Genomic DNA, 18,947 nt, shown 5'->3' on the forward strand with positions numbered 1-18,947 from the left:
TGGCTGTTGCATTCCCAGCCTGATATTTAAGTGAGTTTTCCCAGTTTCTCAGTTTAGCAGATTCCAGTTTTAATTTAAAAAACATTTCTGTTATAGTCTCGCATACGCCAAAAGTTTAGTCTTATCCAAGAAAAAAAAAAAGAAAAGAATTAAAGCTTCAATATTTAATTTAAACCATGTACAGTTCCTCGTTAGAAGTTATCAATATGATATTCTGTGTGCTGTTTAGATTACCAGAACATCACGTGGGCTATCTCGTGCACAAAAATTGAAGGAAATTGTTATGTTGATCCAGAGATGAAAAAGAACTAACAATGCTCAAAGCTGATAAAAGAAATAAACAAGAACTATATCTGTGTGTTTTAGGCTCATTATATACACAGTGTACAGTAAAACTTTAATTGAATATTAGAATCCAAGCCAAAAAAACATCAGAAAAGTTTTAAAACATTTATTTTAAGAAAGTAAACCTTGTATGTAGAACAAATAGAGGTAGTAGTGCCCCTTTAAACTACTGTAACAAATCACTGTCTCTATCAGCCCAGTGCTGGCAAATAATCAACCTTAAAAGTTGGACCAGAGCTAATTTACAACAATAAACATATTCTTGGTTAATGACATATTGCCTCTGGATCCTGTTATTAAACATCTGTGAAACAAACATCCAAGGCCCTTAAAACAGATCCAACATAATCATAGAGGCCAGTCATACAGTCCAGAGCTGAGCCTGCACCATGGCTCTATTATTCCTGCTGTGTGCTTTACCTTTCCTGGCAGTGGTTACTGGTCAGCCCAACTTTATCCCAGACGAGCCCTGGGTCAACATGTACAGACAGGGCTTCAACTTCCAGTGCCCTCACGGGGAAGTCATTATGGCCATCAGGAGCTACTTCAGCGAGAAAGAGGGCTCAGACAGGCTGTGGACTTTCGAGTGCCAGCCCACGCCAACTACCATGGGGGAACCAACCGAGTGCTGGTGGGACGACATCAACCGTGGCGGGCAGGAGTGGTAAGGCATTCCTTTTGTCATGACACTGGTGGGTCTGCAGGCAGTGCTACTGCATGACTGGTCTGAAGATGCTAGATGTGCAAAGCTTAATATTGTAAACTCTAAAAGGGTTAAGCTTAAACAACTTTTTGCTATATGTGTGGTACCAGTTACAGTCCAAATAAAATTAGAAGGAACTGCATAGACCAAATTAAAATGGTATTTGCAACATTGCTATAAATTATCCTGCATGTTAACACACTGTTTTTTTTATAACTTTAAGTACAACGAAGGGACTTACTGAATTAGTTTTATGACATATTTGCTTCTATCCTGTTTTCTAAAACATGTAATTAAATTGGTTAGATGCAGTCTTTAGATGTAGGTTGAAATTGCTGAGCTATTAATCTCTTGAACTAGAAGTTATGTTACCACATTTAACACGTCTTTCTTTCTATGCACTATCTATAAGATTTTTGTTTACATGGTTCAACTATAAAGTAAATGGTTAATTATTATTGAAGTGTGTTGAAATGTCTATATTTCTCAAACCAAAAATACTGTAAGGATTAATAAAACAGAATGATACAGAATAATTCAACTAACTCCCAAGTAGGCACTAAAATATTACCACCATTTTATGCTGGATGCTATTGTTCTCTTGCCTCATTTTAATAAGCACTGATATGATTGAATCCCCTTTGCTATGTCTACTTTAATTAAAGACACTACACGTTTACCGCATTTACCAGCAAACTTCCATGCAGCTGAGGCGACAGTTTAGAAAGAAAGAAAAAATCAAACAATTCATGAGAAATGTAGGGAAAGGTCATTAGAAATGTAGATTATTGTTTTGGCTGCTGAAGAAAAGTCCTGTAAAAACGAATGGTAGGATGCTGCCTTCCAAATCCGTTGCTTAGGAGAGCAAACAAATAGTGTAACTGGCTGGATCATGGATATAAAATATTTGTTTACCATGGAAACACTGTTAGATATAAACTTATTTTAAAAGGATAACAGAGATCTGCAGGGCATCAGTAGAGAATGCTGTTTTAATTAATGGTTTAAAGACGTTTTTCTGTGTTTTAAACCTTTTCTCAGGTTGAACAGTGCTAAGCTAAAGAAAGAAACTATGCTAGATGGAAAATCAGCCCTTTGCTGCAATACATCCAGAACACTGGGCATTATTTTAGGTGGTGCAGAAAGCATATTTGTGCTCAGTAAAAATGTGTATAAATATAAAAAATAATAAGTGCAAGAATAATTTTAATTTTATCATCATACCTTATAGTCATTTATCTTTCAATAAATAAATATTTTTTTCATCCGCTATTCTGTACACAAAATGTATCGATGAAAATGGACTTCGAATCAGTTCGACAAGCTGTGAAACAGTTCGTTCTTTTGGTGACATTTAATTTGAAATGTCTTTAATAACCATTTAAAATACAAAGAACTAACAAAATAATAGTTAATTCCTCGTAATATGTACTGCCATCATTTTGTTAGTCTCACAATATGAAACACAAACACACATTATGGTAAAGGGGGATTTTTGTATGGCATTTTGTTTCAAGCTTTTAGTGAAGAACATGATTTGATTGCTAAAGCCGAGGTTGCCCGAATTAACGCAATCGACACTGAAAACATGGCAGTAATAGGAAAAGCATTGATCCGTACTGGAAAGGTGATGAGTGAAGCTTCTTTGTCAACTGCATTCCTCCATGACAGGGTTGACAATACTTATTAGGATAGATTTACTGGAATTATTGTGCTTACTCAAGCTACTTTAAATACAGTACATGTCTTTGTGGTTTGGCTGTTTTCAACATCAGCAATGAAGTCATGTATCTTCAAATTACTGGAGGGAAACAATCTGGGCAGATGTCCTAAAAAAGTGTCATGTCCAAAACTGAGTTGTGATCCTTCAATTCTGTAATTCTTCTGGATAAATTGCTTGCAAGATTAATCTGTGCTTGGAATATTATAGAAATTACAGAAGTTATAGAAACTCCTCTGCTAGTGATGAACATCTTTATTCTTTACTCAGTGACAGTTTAAAATATGCAGATTAAATATAAATGAATACATAGAAGTAAATGGTAAAAAAAATGAATTGATACAGAGAGAGTGGCTGTTTGTTAAATGATACAGTAACACTAAAAATAAAAATATAAAAAAGGAAATAAAAATGCTGAACAGGATGGTTGTAAAACCAGTGACTCGCACTCATCTAGAAGTACAGGTAACTTATGAGAAACTTTGAGTATGTTTTCGATTGCAAAAAAAGTGCCCTCTGGAGTAAAAAGCTAAGGGTAGTGCCTGGTGTGCTTTGGTACTCATTGTAGGAACTTGCTCTGAAGATGTTAAATATACCCTGCAGAATGATTTGTCACAGCAAGCAAAATGTCACACTCCAAATTCTACTGAGGGAATTATAATATACTAATAAGTACTGTTCAAAAATAACAATACAACTCACTTAGTAAAAAATCAGGCAGGTTGCATAACTGCAATGTTGAATGATCCTTCAAGTTTTATTTAAACCTCTCATTGCAATTCATACAGTGTGGAAACATTTTAAAAGGAATTGTTAGCTGATATATATTTTATTTTATTTTATTTGAAATACTTAAATCAATATTATTTCACCACTGCAACCCACTTACTAAAGATCAATAGGTGAACTCTGTTCCTGCTGTCAAGCCGATTGTCTTTTGTCACCTGCTGAATGGATGCTGTCTCGCTATCTAACCCTGGAGATGAGGTTCCAGCCTAGACATTTTCCATCTGGAATTGTAAGGCACCTGGCCAGTCAGAATAGTCAGTTGAACAACTGTGTACCCAGCCAATCTTCCTCACCAACCCACGGGGTATGCAAAGGCCAATGCACTGCTCCCCGTGGGCGCCACGATCGCCAACAAGCTCATGTTCATATGACTCGCCATGCTCTCCATGCGGTAGTGCCTTTACTCGATAAACCTCTGGGGGCCCATTTGAGGTTGAAACTATTGGTTTTTTTTGCTGGGAGTTAATCATAATTATGGTGCAAGAATACTTTTAGTTGCTTTAAAGAAGTATAACAAAACAACAATAAGGACAATCCTAGGATTTGCGTAATATAATTGCTATCATCCTCTAAGTTTGTTTTACCAGGTAGAGTACTCCTTTTAATCTGCTATAAGTATAGTGATGAAACAAGCTATACAGGGACTGGAGTTAATTTTTTTGTTGGCAAGAGCAGTGTGATTACATCACTGCACGACAATGCTTCTATGTATTCCTGGCACATCTCTATGTTTATAAGCCATTGTAATTATTATTTATATTGTAAACCAACTGCAATTAAAGCTCTGTGTTATGGTTTTAAATGTATAAGACTTAATAGGATTGTTATATAAAATGGTATTTAACTTCAGGCTTGGATTATACTTATTTTCTTCTTGTTGTCAAGTAAAGGTGAACCTACAATGTCCAGACAGAAGAGCTACATTTTGATGATGGAGTACCCTCATCAGAATCCAAAGTTTGCATTTTTTGATTTGTGCAAAAGTGCAACTTCTCTTATTGCAGATACATGCAATGATTCAGTGGCAACATGAGAACTACTGTAAACTTGTCACTGGTAGAATAGTATCAATAGTATACGCTAGTTTATTTTTTTTACCAAATTGAACACAAAATAAGCCTGTAACAGTGATTTAGGCCTGAATAAATGTAGAAAACTTAAAGAAAATTGGGGGGGCGGGATTTATGAAATACTGCATTGGTATATACTGCGCATTCATTGTCTAGTATGAAAATTCTGGAAAATTCTTATGCAGTGAGAAAGCTTTTGACTTCAAGTACAACAACAAAGTGAATGCACAAACTAACAGGCACTTACGAGATGCAAACCACTGCTAAGATTGAACTCCACCACCTCTTACCCTGTGTACAGCTGTCAATTGCACAGCTACAATACCTGTTTTTGTGATTTGTAATAAGTTAGTTGTGCATGGGGCGTCTCTTAATATAAGATACATCAGTTTTCACAGCTTGTCCAGACTGCATGCGAGGAAATCTATATGCAATAAGATGCAATCTACATACAGATTCTTGTAGATGTCTTGTATATTAAACCAGGTAGATTTCCCTGTTCATTTTGCAGTTTATTGTGCTTGTTAAATACTATGGACTTGCTATGCTTTAATATGCTATGAGTTAATTGTTTATTTACTGTGCCTTAGTATGCTTTGCTAAGATTTTACAGTTGTGATACCACAGAAAACAGTAACACATTCTCATATTTGTGTAAAATAATACAATAATTTCCCATTCTTATATATGACTATTTTGTTGTTGTTATGATTGCCACAACTCATCTGATTTGATGGAGATATAGAGCAATGTCTCTGCATCTAGTTCCATTATAATCCAAACAAGTTGTTTTGCCAAGTAGACTGAAAATGATAAGGCGTCTTTCTAAAAGTACCAAATAACAAAAAATATGAGAACTGCATGCAATTAATAAATGCTAACAGTGCATAAAATGTTAAAAAAAAAACACCAGCAATCTTTATCACATGTTTTTGTTTTGTCATTAGGTACTTTTTTAAAAGCCTCTGTAGAATTACAATATGTTGTATCTCCAGGATAGAGTCCTTAGTGTCCAGAATAATTCACTGGCTGAGAGCATGGCAATTTTAAGTTATGAACATTTAGCGTTTCAGACGTTTCTTCATTTTTTGGGAATGCTGTTGCATTGATTTTTATTGAACCTATGAGAAAAGTTGGCAACATCAACATTTGCAAAAACATATTTAAAAAGGAAGGAATAAATGTGTTTCTGTAATTTGTTAAACTCAGTCTGTATAATGTTAGTACTCATCTCCACAATAAGCACCACTACATTATTTTGCAGACAACTCATTTGTGTTTCAAGCACACTTGTTGCTATGGTGAATCAATAGACTTCTTTCCACCAAATCAAAACAGAGGAAGCAACAAGAGAAGTGAACTGCAGTGGTCTCTTTTGCTACCCTACACATATGACCCTGAGACACTTGTTTCTAATGAGGCAAATACTTTTGTTTATGTCGCATAAACATAGAAAGCTTACTGAGATTTAAATGGACTATAAAACAGTAATTATGTTGAAATACTTTTACTACTATCTTATAACTAAAGGGGGTTTGTTCAATAGACAAACCGTATTGGATCTAAACAACGCCAAAGCCATAACATCTAGTCTCTTGAGTTCTGTCTGTAAAAACATTTAAAATGCCAGGGAGAGTACTGCTATCGTGATTTAAACAACAGCTGGAATAAGAGTCGCCAACTTTAAGATCAACTGTATATATCCCTGTGGCAAAGTGGTTGATTGCATACAGGTGCAGGAGTGATGCAGTGTACAATTATCAGATAAAGATTTGTAATCTAGTTGGAAAGGGATTTTATTAATTATAATCCTGATCTGATGACAAACAATAATTCCAGGCAATACACAACAATGTGTATTGCACTGGAAACAAACAAACGGATTGCAGTCCCAAATAATAAACACACATATCTTTCTCACAATGTACAAACATGGTCACCATGGCGCGTGCTGCAGTACTGGTGGTGGTTAATGCAAGTTTATTCTTGACAAAAGTGAAGTGCTGTTCCTGGTTTTGTGCTAGCCCTTGGCAACAGCTCCGGAACATGTTAGCCGTCTCACAATTACAAACAAACAATTATAGACAAACAAAACAAAACACTTACGGGTCCTTACAGGTTTAAATCCTCAAACCAAAATGAAGGAACAGATTACGATCCTCCATCCTCTTTTATGCTGTTACACATGACCCCTTGGTAAATGAGTGCAACCGCCTCTCCAATCTGCAGCTGCCACGTTGTTTCCCTTCCGGGTCAATGCATTATTGCAACTGAGTCTCGCCCCCTTCCAGGCTGGCTGACTTCCCTTGAATCCTGGGAAAGAACTGTCAGACCAGCATGTCCAAGGAACTCTGTTCTCGCTACTTAGTGCCCTCACAGGTCGGGAGGGAAATTTACAATATAATATTCTATCACAACCCCAAAGAGTTATAATTTTTATTATTGTGAGCAACAGTTAATTCTGATAAAAACCTTCAGATGCTTTTCTACATTGTTTTTCTTTTCTTTTAATTGAGCCTTTCCAACTTTTTCGAGTACAAAGCTAAAAAAAAAAAAGGGATGTATAAGTGTTGGTTGAACTTCTTTTAAGTGATAAAGATATTTGGCAGTTAAGATGATAGAGGTTAAACACACAGCAAAGCTTTATAAGCTGTTTAACCTATTAGCAATAATTTCATTTTAAGTCAACAGAGGAGGAATTCACTTATAGATCCAGCTCTGGGCTGTGAGCCATGATTTAACAAGTATGTGTTGGCGGTACCCATAGACTGTATCCCACAGAAAGAGAGCCTTAAAACTAAGCTGATAACACTGGCCCATTCTGGTTTCTAATAGTTACTATTTGAGTTACTTCCATCCACCACTGCTTCAAAGTACAGTACAGAATGACCTACACTACTGGCACAGTCTACAGTCATACTAGCAGGGGCCCAATTTAATCTAATCCCTATGGTTATCTTTTTTGGGATCAATCAATAAATCAATGCAATTACATCCCCTTTCAATTGCTTTTTTTTTTAAACTAAGCTGTGCGCAGCATCTAAAGGGTTACATTTCTAGTGTGCTGTATAAACCTGAAATACTGTATGCAGTTCAAGAATACTGACAATATAAACATCTACTGCAGTGAACGTTTTAAAGTTTTCCGCCAGTATGCCCATTTTGCAATCAATCCTGCTTTCAACCGCCTGGATATTTCTTTAGACAAAAAGAAAAATAGTTGCATTTTTAATAACTTCATTAAAAGAGAGATAACCGCAAATTAAAATACATTTTCTTAGATGTATCTCTCATTAGCAATAGAAATATTATCATTGATCCCAAAATATCTTTTGGTTCTTTGCTTGAACTTTATACTTTAATTTGGAATAAGCAGATATTTCAAAGACAGCACTACATATGTAAAAGTTGCTCTATTCCTTCTACAAAATCTGTTACACTCCAATTGTTGTTCTGCAGTCAGGTCATGTGACCTACTGCAAAGGAAGTGATTCGATACTAAGAAGAAACACATTTTCCTTGGTTTATCTACAATGTGGTAAAACAAAATGGGGTAAAGAAAAGGGATTTAAGAACCTTGGTTATCCTGTAAGAAAGCTTGGGAGTGGTTTAATGGAGAGAGTAGTACAAAGAGAAACGTTCTTTCCCTAATTCATGTTCCCCAGGCCTGGTATCAACTGATTTACATACAGGTAAATGTTAGGTACAGTATTTCGTATGTAACACTTACTAACTTAATGTCAGCTCAATCATACATACATACAATTCATTTCCAATCTGTGAACAATATGTATCATTATACAGTTAAATAGGGGGACTGTATGTCACAATTTCTATAAATTCTCTGGGGGGGGGGGGGGGGGGGGGAGTCCTCAGTCAGGATGCCTTATGTCATGGAAGGTCTTGAGTGAAGAAAGCTTCGGATCTCCTGTTCCAGGTAGTTCTGTGAAGAATGTTTTACCTTTGACTATTTTCTCTAATCCAGACCCTATGTTTTCAGAAGGTATTTACTATTCTGGGAGCCCAGCTACTGTCTGCTATTGAAGGACTGAACCCATAAATAATGTATCCAGGTATCTCTTCTTTTTTTAACCTGTAATCAGAGGCATGCTTATTCACAGTCCTGTGGGACAGCTCCCGTCCAACTGCACTATGAACATATGATTGTTAAGCCTGTCTCGTAGCTGACACGAGAGTAAAATGGAAATTTTTGCAATCTCTTTCACTGCTCAGCTGTAATTTCAGACTTGTGTGCACTGACCTTGAGCTTTGTGGCAGAATAAGAAATAGCATTCTAGCTATTGCTCCTTTTGAGTGCAAGGCTAGATACACAACCAGCTTCAGACAGGTCACAAAGCATTGAACACAAGGCCAGGCAAAATGAAAACTACTGTTTTCAACTTGGGCACTAACCAGAAATGCTCTCTGTCCATTCAGCTGCAAATGGATGCCATTGCAAGACGGGTCAATTCACAAATCATTGCAACACAGCCAAACGAACACACAGTACTAGTATTGCTCATTCTTTACAAACTTAGACTTGCTTGTCAAACATAAAAACAAAACTTTGGTTTGAATGCAGCTAAGCATTACAAAACTGCAGCACAACTTTTGTAAAGACAGCAAACCGCGGTCAACATCATGAATTCAATGGCAATGCTCCTTACCTTTCATGACTGAACACTAGAATCACAGTCTCCAGAGGCATCTGGATTACATGGTTCAGATTCCTAAAGTGTTTACTTCTGCATAATTCACAGACTCAGGGCAACTAAACGTAATAAAATAATGAAAATGCAGAGCGCAAGCTTCTGGCTCCAAGTTTATAAATATATTTGGCTTTTTCTCTGTCAAAACTATTGCTATTATTTTTTTCTTTATATTAGGGATGGCATTTATTGGTGAAATTTCAATTTGTATAATTATAAATTACATTATGTGAGCAGTGCAGCTGATACAATAAATAACTGAACAGTAGTGTTGTGGAAACCCTTTTATTCCTTCTGTGATTCAAGTGTCAAAGAGAAAAAAAAAACATTTTTATTGCTTGTCCTGTATGTTCTTATTGAAGAACAAAAATGTTAGAACTAAAAAAGCATAACACATAATTGTCTTACTTCAGTTGACAAAAGCAAAATCAAATATACTAACTGCATTCAATTGTAAAATAGGGATTTACTTGTTTTGCAGACAAAATAGTTATACAAACCCAGTACAGAAGAGGGATACAATTACAAGTATTACATTTTACTTATTAAACTAAATCAGCTTTTAGAAATAACTAAGATGCAAAAAGTGCATATTGATTGTGGCTGAACTGGCTAACAAAGACTAAGGTTAAGGATTTTCAAACATACTATCATGTCACTATAGTTACTTATCATATTATTATTAGTTTATTTAGCAGACACCTTTATCCAAGGTGACTTACAGAGACTAGGGCGTGATTTCCATTTTATGATTTTTGCACCAAAGATTTATTATTATGTGATACGTTTGTTTTATGTATTGAACACTATTGTATTATTTGTACGCACGTTTTGATTTTTGTTTTACACTTTTGTATTCCTCTTAGAGCGCTACACCTGTATGGTATTTACTCCAATTAGTACATTGTTATTGTTCCTCTTGAGATTGGAGGAAAGGCAAGTGCCCTACCTGCTCTACCTGTAAGTAATAGACACATAGATCAGTGGAGGGCCCGAGAAAGACCCAGAAAGAGACCCAGGGCAGAGAGAGCAAGCAGTGGAAAGCAAGGCCAAAAAATAACGAGAAAGACACAGTACAAGAGAGAGAGAGAGCAAGCAGAGGAAAGCAATTAGAGCTGAGAGATACAGGGTTTGTCTGGGTGAGTGACACTCGTGGGGGAAGAGAAATAAACAGGTGAATACTGGATCCAGAGTTAATTATATGGATTCTAACAATTTGTTGGAATCGAGTAGCCACACATGCTGGTCATCTGTATGTCCCAGACAGTGGTACTAGAGGCATATGTGTGTACTATAAGTTGTATTTGATATTTATTTATTTAAATGGCTGAAATGGGTGGTCACTCAAAAAGTATTTTAAATGTATATGCTGTGGTCTGTGTTCTCAATTCTGGCAGGTGGTGAACTTTAGGTGGTGTGGCTCTCCTGTAGAAGTATTATCAAACCTGTGTAAGCCTTTTCTTTTTAGTGAGTGTGCCCTGCTAAGGTGCGAGCGCATGGTTAAGAGGTATTTTATATTATTTTATTTCTAGTTCTCTGTATGGCTAACTCCCGTGCTGGCGTAGTCGGTAATACTTTGATCCAGACTGGCCAGCTGTGACACAGACTCTTATTAGCAAAACTGTGCGAGTTAATCAAAATCCTGGGATGATTGTAACAATTTGAAACTGTCCTTGTGTAACATGCTTGTACGTCAATGAAGGAACATGCACTCCAGTCATATGCGTGCCAAGAATTTGTGTTTGATCCAGGTACCCAGTTGGAATCCAAGCTGACTCAGCCCTCTCTGGTTTGCATCACTTATTGTTCCCCTTGTCTTGTGAATCACAAGCCTCCTCTGTTTTCACTCCCACTATGGCAACGACATCTAAATTAATTCATTCGGAACATACAATGCATACTGTAAGGTAACTGGTTAGGGATGAGCTCTAAAATATTCCTAAAAAATATTCTTACAAACTTCTTAAAAATGAGATTAGTTGGCTTCATTATGATTTTAGTATTATTATTCTACACACTTACTTACATTTGAAGTACATTAATAATACTTTGGTTTTCAGAGTTTTGATACACAAAGACCCAATCAAATTGTGGTGCGTTTTAGATCAACAGCATGAAAATGAGAATGCATGTTCCAGTAAGGACTGGTAGGTGATGTATTTGTGCTGCCCATCGAGAAAGCAGGTCCTATACCAGCTTTCTTTTTTGATTATTTCAGCACATAATAAATCATTCGGAAAGCACCTGTCAGATAACAAACTGCTGATATTTACATTTCTCCTGCATTTTTTTTTTTTATCTACTGGATAGTGGCGCCAGTTTTTATTTGTGCGTTTAATGTCTATTATGATATCTAAAACAACATGCACAAATGTTAACCCTTAATTGCGTACACTGATTTGATCTGTGTGTATCAATAGGACTGTAACATTTAATATTAAATGACTTCATCCATTTACTTAAAAAGCTTTTGCATTCAATAGGCCATAATAGAACTTACAGTGATCTGGATGAATTTCAGGAACAAAAAGCTTCATTTACTCACTGTGATCTCCTTTTGTTGGAATGTGTCGTATGGGCTTTGCTAAAGCTAAAGCACAGGAGGAGACGTCCTTATGCTTCAAAGAGCATTTCTCAAGCATTTAGCAGTTTCCATGACTTCACTGGCTTCCAGGTCAGTCAGTCTAAAACATAAGCAAACTTGTTTTGTAAGATGATGATATGAGATATTGTCTTCATTTGAATTTTTGAAATTGCAGTAGTTTCTATAGCAATAAGATTAGCTTCTTGTTTCTTGATGCCCATATGTAACAGGGGTGGACTGCTCACACCACAATCCAGTGTCTTATCAACTGTACAATAGAGCCAGGCATTTGTGGTTTTACAGCTTTTAACCTCATCTCATCTCACAGACAGGGGTCAGAAACCGAAACAGCAGCGTATCACACAACACTGCTCATTCATTACACTGCTCATTTCATTCCACACCTATAGATAAGGACCTGGAAACATTTTTGAAGACATTCAGACTTTCTGAATAAATCACGGTAGTACTCATATGAGTATTGAACTATTGTAACATTATATTATATCACCGACAATGGGTTTACTCATATGGTTTACCTGAAAATGAGTAAAAACTTTTATATCTTAATTATAGATTTTACGGTACTGATGCTGTACATGTAAAATAAGAAAACTTTACCAAAAGTAGTACATAAGTTTTTTCAATAATTATATATATATATATATATATATATATATATATATATATATATATATATATATATATATATATATATATATATATATATACACACACACAGTGGCTCTCAAAAGCATTCACCCCCTTGGACTTTTCCACATTTTATTGTGTTACAACATGGAATCAAAATGGATTTAATTAGGAGTTTTTGCCATTGATCAACACAAAAAAAGTCCATAATGTCAAAGTGAAAACCAAAATCTACAAATGGTTCTAAATTAATTGTAAATACAAAACAGAAAATAATTGATTGCATAAGTATTCAACCCCTTGAGTCAATATTTGGTAGAGGCACCTTTGGTAGCAATTACAGCCATGACTCTATTTGGATAAGTCTCTATTCCAGCTTTGCACATCTGGACACTGCAATTTTTGCCCATTCTTCTTTGCAAAATTGCTCAAGCTCCATCAAGTTGGATGGGAACCTTTGGTGAACAGCAGTTTTCAACTCTTTCCACATATTCTCAATTGGATTGAGGTCTGGGCTTTGACTAGGCCACTCCAGGACATTGACCTTTTTGTTTTTAAGCCACTCCAGTGTGGCTTTTGCTCTATGTTTGGGGTCACTGTCCTGCTGGAAGATTAATCTTCTTCAAAGTCCCAGGTCTCTTGCAGACTTCAGCAGGTTTTCCTCCAGGATTTCTCTGTACTTTGCTACATCCATTTTGCCCTCTATCTTCACAAGCTTTCCAGGCCCTGACACAGAGAAGCATCCCCATAGCGTGATGCTGCCACCACCATGCTTCATGGTAGGGATGGTATTCTCAGGATGATGTGCGGTGTTAGGCTTGCGCCAAACATAGCGCTTAGCGTTGAGGCCAAAAAGCTCTATTTTGTTCTCATCAGACCATAGAGTCTTCTTCCACTTGGTCTCAGAGTCTCCCACATGCCTTCTGGCAAACTCAAGCCGAGATTTGATGTGAGTTTTTTTCAACAAATGCTTTCTTTTTGCCACTCTCCTACAAAGGCCAGTTTTGTGAAGCACCCGGGCTATTGTTGCCATATGCACAGTGTCTCCCAGCTCAGCCGTGGAAGACTGTAACTCCTTTAGAGTTGCCATAGGCCTCTTAGTGGCCTCCCTGACTAGTGCCCTTCTTGCCCGGATACTCAGTTTTTGAGGACGGCCTGTTCTAGACAGATTCACAGTTGTGCCATATTCTCTCCATTTCTTAATAATGGACTTTACTGTGCTCCAGGGATATTCAATGCCTTGGAAATGTTCTTATATCCTACCCCTGATTGGTGGTTTTGAAGAACCTTATTCCAAATTTGCTTTGAATGTTCCTTTGTCTTCATGATATAGTTTTTGTTAGGAAATGTACTAACCAACTGTGGGACTTCCCAGGTGCATTTAACCTGAAATCATGTGAAACACCTTAATTGCAAACAGGTGGACTCCATTCAACTAATTATGTGACTTCTAAAGACATTTGGTTGCACCAGAGCTTATTTAGGTGTGTCATAGCAAAGGGGGTGAATACTTATGCAATCAATTATTTTCTGTTTTATATTTGTAATGAATTTAGAACAATTTGTAGATTTTATTTTTCACTTTAACATTATGGACTTTTTTTGTGTTGATCAGTGGCACAAACTCCTAATTAAATCCATTTTAATTCCATGTTTAACACAATAAAATGTGGAAAAGTCCAAGGGGGTGAATACTTTTGAGAGCCACTGTATATATCCAAATCATCAGCTACACCTGCTCTGTGACAGTTTACTAGGCTAATAGACCCCACAGGTGTTCTTCCACCAAGCTAATTGTTCTCAGCATGAGGTCATCCCACTGAGGTGAAAATCCACTCACATGCTTCCAGTTCATAAAAACAATTTTTCTCAGGGATTAAACATGCTCCAAGTGTAGACATTTTCAAAGAAACTGATCACTTTTCAAAACATAACTGTCTCGTTTTGTAGTTGCTCTATGCTTTGTTAAACAATAAACATTTTATATAGTAACTTCTACATGTACTGAAACCTCAGGTGCTGCTGTCAGCTCATTATAGAAGTTAAAAAAAGACAAAGCAAACTCCAGTGTTGTTGAGCATTGTGAAATCAAGACAGAACATACAATAGATATATTGAGGTAGGACAAACTGATACATTACCATGGTAAACTGTGCAGGTTATCTGGTCTCTTCGGGTTAGGAGTTAATCTCGACTGGTACATGATGTGTTACTTTTTCACCTTGAAGCTATAGTTACACCTACTGTAACATATTTTTAAACCAAAACTAAAACCAAACCATATCAACATCATCATCATCACTGTATTTTTTGTTATATCTCTATTATATGTGTGGCTGAAGTGCACAATAGCTTACAGCTGCCATTCATGGTAGGGGCATTACAAACCGTGTGGAATGAAAGCTTGTCTGGTTGGCTGAGAGGAAGTCATTAACTGCCAGGAATCGACCAGTTTATGCTCAGTACAGTGTGCAGAGTAATAACTTGTGTGCTTGCCAAAACAAAGATTTTGCATTCAATTTAAAGGCTGTTGTCTTCACTGTGGGATGTACTGTATTTCTCAATACATTAAAATGTGTTTATTGTACAGCTAACAAAATGTGTTTATACTACATTTTTCCAGCAAATACCTGAAATGCTGCCAGGCGAGAGTGATGTAATTTGATTTTAACTATCCTTCATTAATCACGGTAATGATTAATCTATAATTTCAGTCCATTGCTCCAGCAGATAGTGTGAAACTGTCTATCAGCACATTTGGGTGTGGAAATAGAATATTAAATAATCCATGGGTTTTTCTTTCAAGGTATCAACTTTGCTCCAACAACGGCTTGGTAGCTGGTATCCAAAGTCAATATTTCCCAGCAGTCCTGGATCGAGAATGGCAGTTTTACTGCTGTAGGTACAGCCGAAGATGCCCCTATTCATGCACGTGAGTGTGTCAGCATAGATTTCCTGAGATATCTCTGAAGGTTATGGTTTATATGGTTATGGTTTATATTTGCTGGAATATATATTCAGCAGAAATCCTTTTTTTTTTAAGATAACATTTTGATTAACGTACAGTAAAATGATTAATAGTAGAAGGTAACGCACCTGAAAGAGAATTTGACTGTTTTTTTTTTGTTTTTTTTTTAAGTCTTATTAGATTGGACTTGTTATTTTATATGTTAAGAACAGGAAGCATAATTTTTTTGCATTCTGCTAAGATAACACAATATTACTGTATCTTTTTACAAACCAGCCTTTATATTTAGAATGAGCTATTCTGCAGGATGTGCAGTCCTGTTTGTAATGGACAATTTGATCTTATTGGAAAAAAATGTACAATGCTAATGATTGTGCCATTAACAAGAACAAAGGCAGCATATAAGAAAGCACAATGAGTTTGATGTACCGCATACAGACTTATACAGAAGTGTAATCATTATTTGAACATATTGTTCAGTCTTGGCTGTTTTGTTACATGTAACTTGACATGATTGGACTGTGACAATGATAGTGTCTAATTCAGCGATGGGCAACTGAAATGAATGAAAGAGCTACATGGGTACCCCTAAACAGCCCAGAGGGCCACCAGACCCAACAACACACCCAAATGCCAGAAACCTCCAATTAAATATACACAGATAAAGAAATAATCAGAAATACATTCACTAACTAAACTATAAGCAATGTTACCATTTCAATTGAATAACAAATATAATTAATAATAAATGTGCAGTTCCTACCATTAATGCAACTTTTGGAAGACCATAGTTTCCACCAGCTTTTTGAAGTCAGGCTTAAGGCTGGTGCAAGCGCATCAAACATCAGCAGAGAGCTTTCCACCAGTCAGTCTGTTAATTTCACTGCATTAAAAATTGTTAAATGAGTGTCCCAATTCCCAACACGCTGTTTGTCTTTAATACAGATTCACAGAGGATGTACCAGAGTACTATAAAGAAGAAGGTGATATAGTTATTGAAAACTATGGCTATTTCATCAGAGGAGCAAGCACTACTTTCAGTGCAGTGCACAGGTGGGTGTCTGCTTTTCATGTTCCTCAAGGGTTATACATGTTCTTATGGACAGCAATCGTTTCGGCATTTTCACTGTAATCATTTGACCCAAAAGGTTATTGCTTTTTGCTTGCAAATGCTGCTGCTCATAAAAAATACAACTTAATTTGTTTTGTGGCCAGTCCATTTTATATATTATTTTACACATTAGTGAAGTTTAAATGTATTCTTGCAGGTGGCTGAAAAATGCACTAATTTAACAAAAATTATGCGTAGCAACGCTCCAAAAAAGACCAGATTTATTTGAATAATTAACTAAATTAGCTTTGCTCTAAAGAGGTTTCAGACTTCTAGAAAGTTACACTGGATTAATGCACTTAACCGTCATTAAAGCCATTATGATGATATCCCAGAAATATGAAATAACTATATAATGTACAACTTCTGGCAAAGAGTGGCAGCTTTCCTCCTGCATTTTATATTTGTTATTGATTTGTCCTCAGGAAGTTTAGAGCATAATGTTCTATGATTCAATGCTTTACAACACTAATATTGGGTCATTTACATTAAAAATACAATGAGATTTACAGGGTTATTCCATTAAGATAAAACAAGAAAGAAATACATAAATAATTGCTGTTGTGCACATATAATAGCTCTTGATCAAGAAAGTACCAACTGTTCTGCCTGATGTAGTTTTTTCAGTTGTTACCTGAGATAAGAAGTAACTATATAGATGGATCTGCATGATACATGATGCTCCCAACAACCTTAGAGGTTCCAAGTCACTTAAAAGGGGCAAGTGTATTATGGACTAGGCATAGATTTAATTAACAGTACAATGTTTCCTGCTGATTAAGCCTGGCTCTTTCAGCATGTAAGACGTCACATTATTCTAGTTGGAGATGGTTCAATCCTCAGTCACTGACAAACACCCCTGACCTGCTACCTCCTTCTGCTTCCCCAAGGATATTCTGTACTGTATATGGTTACTGCTTTATGAATTGGGTTTTGAATTGGGTTATGAATTGCATTTGAAAAAAAAGAAACATGAACAGTATCTATGCATTTTTAATGTGTTATTTATTTGTTCATTCAGAGATCGCCAGTGGAAGTACGTTGTATGCAGAATGACAGACTTTGACTGCGAGTATAAAAATGTGTAGAAGGAAGCCATAATCCCAACCCATTGTGTGTTATCAAAGGATCGATAACAGAGAATCTGAAGATCTTTACCTATCAATCTCTCAGATTCCCACTCTCCCTGTTGAAAATGCCCATAGCAGTTCTTTGCTACAGTACAGTACAGTGCAACAAAAACATATTTCAGTAGGAATGCCATATCCTACTAATAATGGTTATACTCTAATTCTGGCTTGTTGTATTACAGCTTTTTTAATGGATTTATTTCAATTTGTCTCTTTTCACAATGTGTTATTCATTTCTTTCTTGTATAAATACATTTGGTTTAATCTTCTAACTTGAATAGTTAATTTGTATTAAAAAAAAAATACAATAAAATACTCCTCTACTCTCAGGATGTGTCAATAAACCATATTTATTTTTTATTATTTTATTCATTTTCAGTTACTGGAAAGTCAGGAGATTGTCTTTAAAATGGATGACCATTGATTTGTAGCTTCATGCAACTTCTTCCTGTCCTATTCTAATGTTTCAAGTTCAGTCCGAGATAATATTTGTTTCTGTGTCGGACCGACCGTTAAGGAAACTGAACTCTATACTTTTTCTTAATTGCTAAAGCGCGATTACAGATACTCCAAACACAATTATCAAAACACACATCTATAATGATTGTGGCAAACAAAACAATTCCATAAAATAACCTCCCTTACCATGTGCTGTAAAGGCCTTAAATGTTCAGGTTTGAATGAAAACCATTTTATAGCAAACATGTATTTTTAGTTTTAAGCATAATATCTGGGACTACACTAGGTTACATTCTGTTTAACTTGCCTTATTTTCTGGAGGTCTGTTACTCTTTCACTTGCTAAGTCATAAACCTGAGCAATGTCTTAGGATTAAAGAATGTCAATGGCTGTGAAATGTGTGTCAGCCAATATGGAAAGCAGCCAGGTGGTTAATGACAGGAAATGAGCATTGGAGAGACTGGGAATGATTTAATTATCCACGTGGCCAAGGAAGTCCAAGACGGCATGAAAATAAGACTTGAAAATAAATGTGTTTGAATTAGTACCGTGCCATATATCACGTTTACATTTTTTTTTGTATAATGTGTAGCTTTCAAAATGTGAAACTTATTAGGTGAATGGAAGTCCTCAGCAGGTGAGATTTATGTAATTAACACTTTAGACAGCGAGAAAAACTGTAAGAGACTGCTCTGAAAATAATTTTGC

General features: G+C 36.1%; 1 protein-coding gene across 1 annotated transcript; it reads left to right on the forward strand.

Moving 5' to 3' along the window:
- The first annotated feature begins 655 nt into the window (after nt 1-655).
- On the forward strand, nt 656-18,109 carry LOC121327990 (dermatopontin-like). Its single transcript, XM_041272398.1, has 4 exons — nt 656-1,009; nt 15,378-15,503; nt 16,485-16,592; nt 17,672-18,109. Exons 1-4 carry the CDS (start codon nt 735-737, stop codon nt 17,736-17,738), a joined length of 576 nt encoding a protein of 191 aa, XP_041128332.1. The 5' UTR covers nt 656-734; the 3' UTR covers nt 17,739-18,109.
- The last annotated feature ends 838 nt before the right edge of the window (nt 18,110-18,947 follow it).

Source organism: Polyodon spathula, chromosome 15 (assembly GCF_017654505.1).
Source record: "Polyodon spathula isolate WHYD16114869_AA chromosome 15, ASM1765450v1, whole genome shotgun sequence".
In the NCBI taxonomy this organism is placed as follows: Eukaryota; Metazoa; Chordata; class Actinopteri; order Acipenseriformes; family Polyodontidae; genus Polyodon; species Polyodon spathula.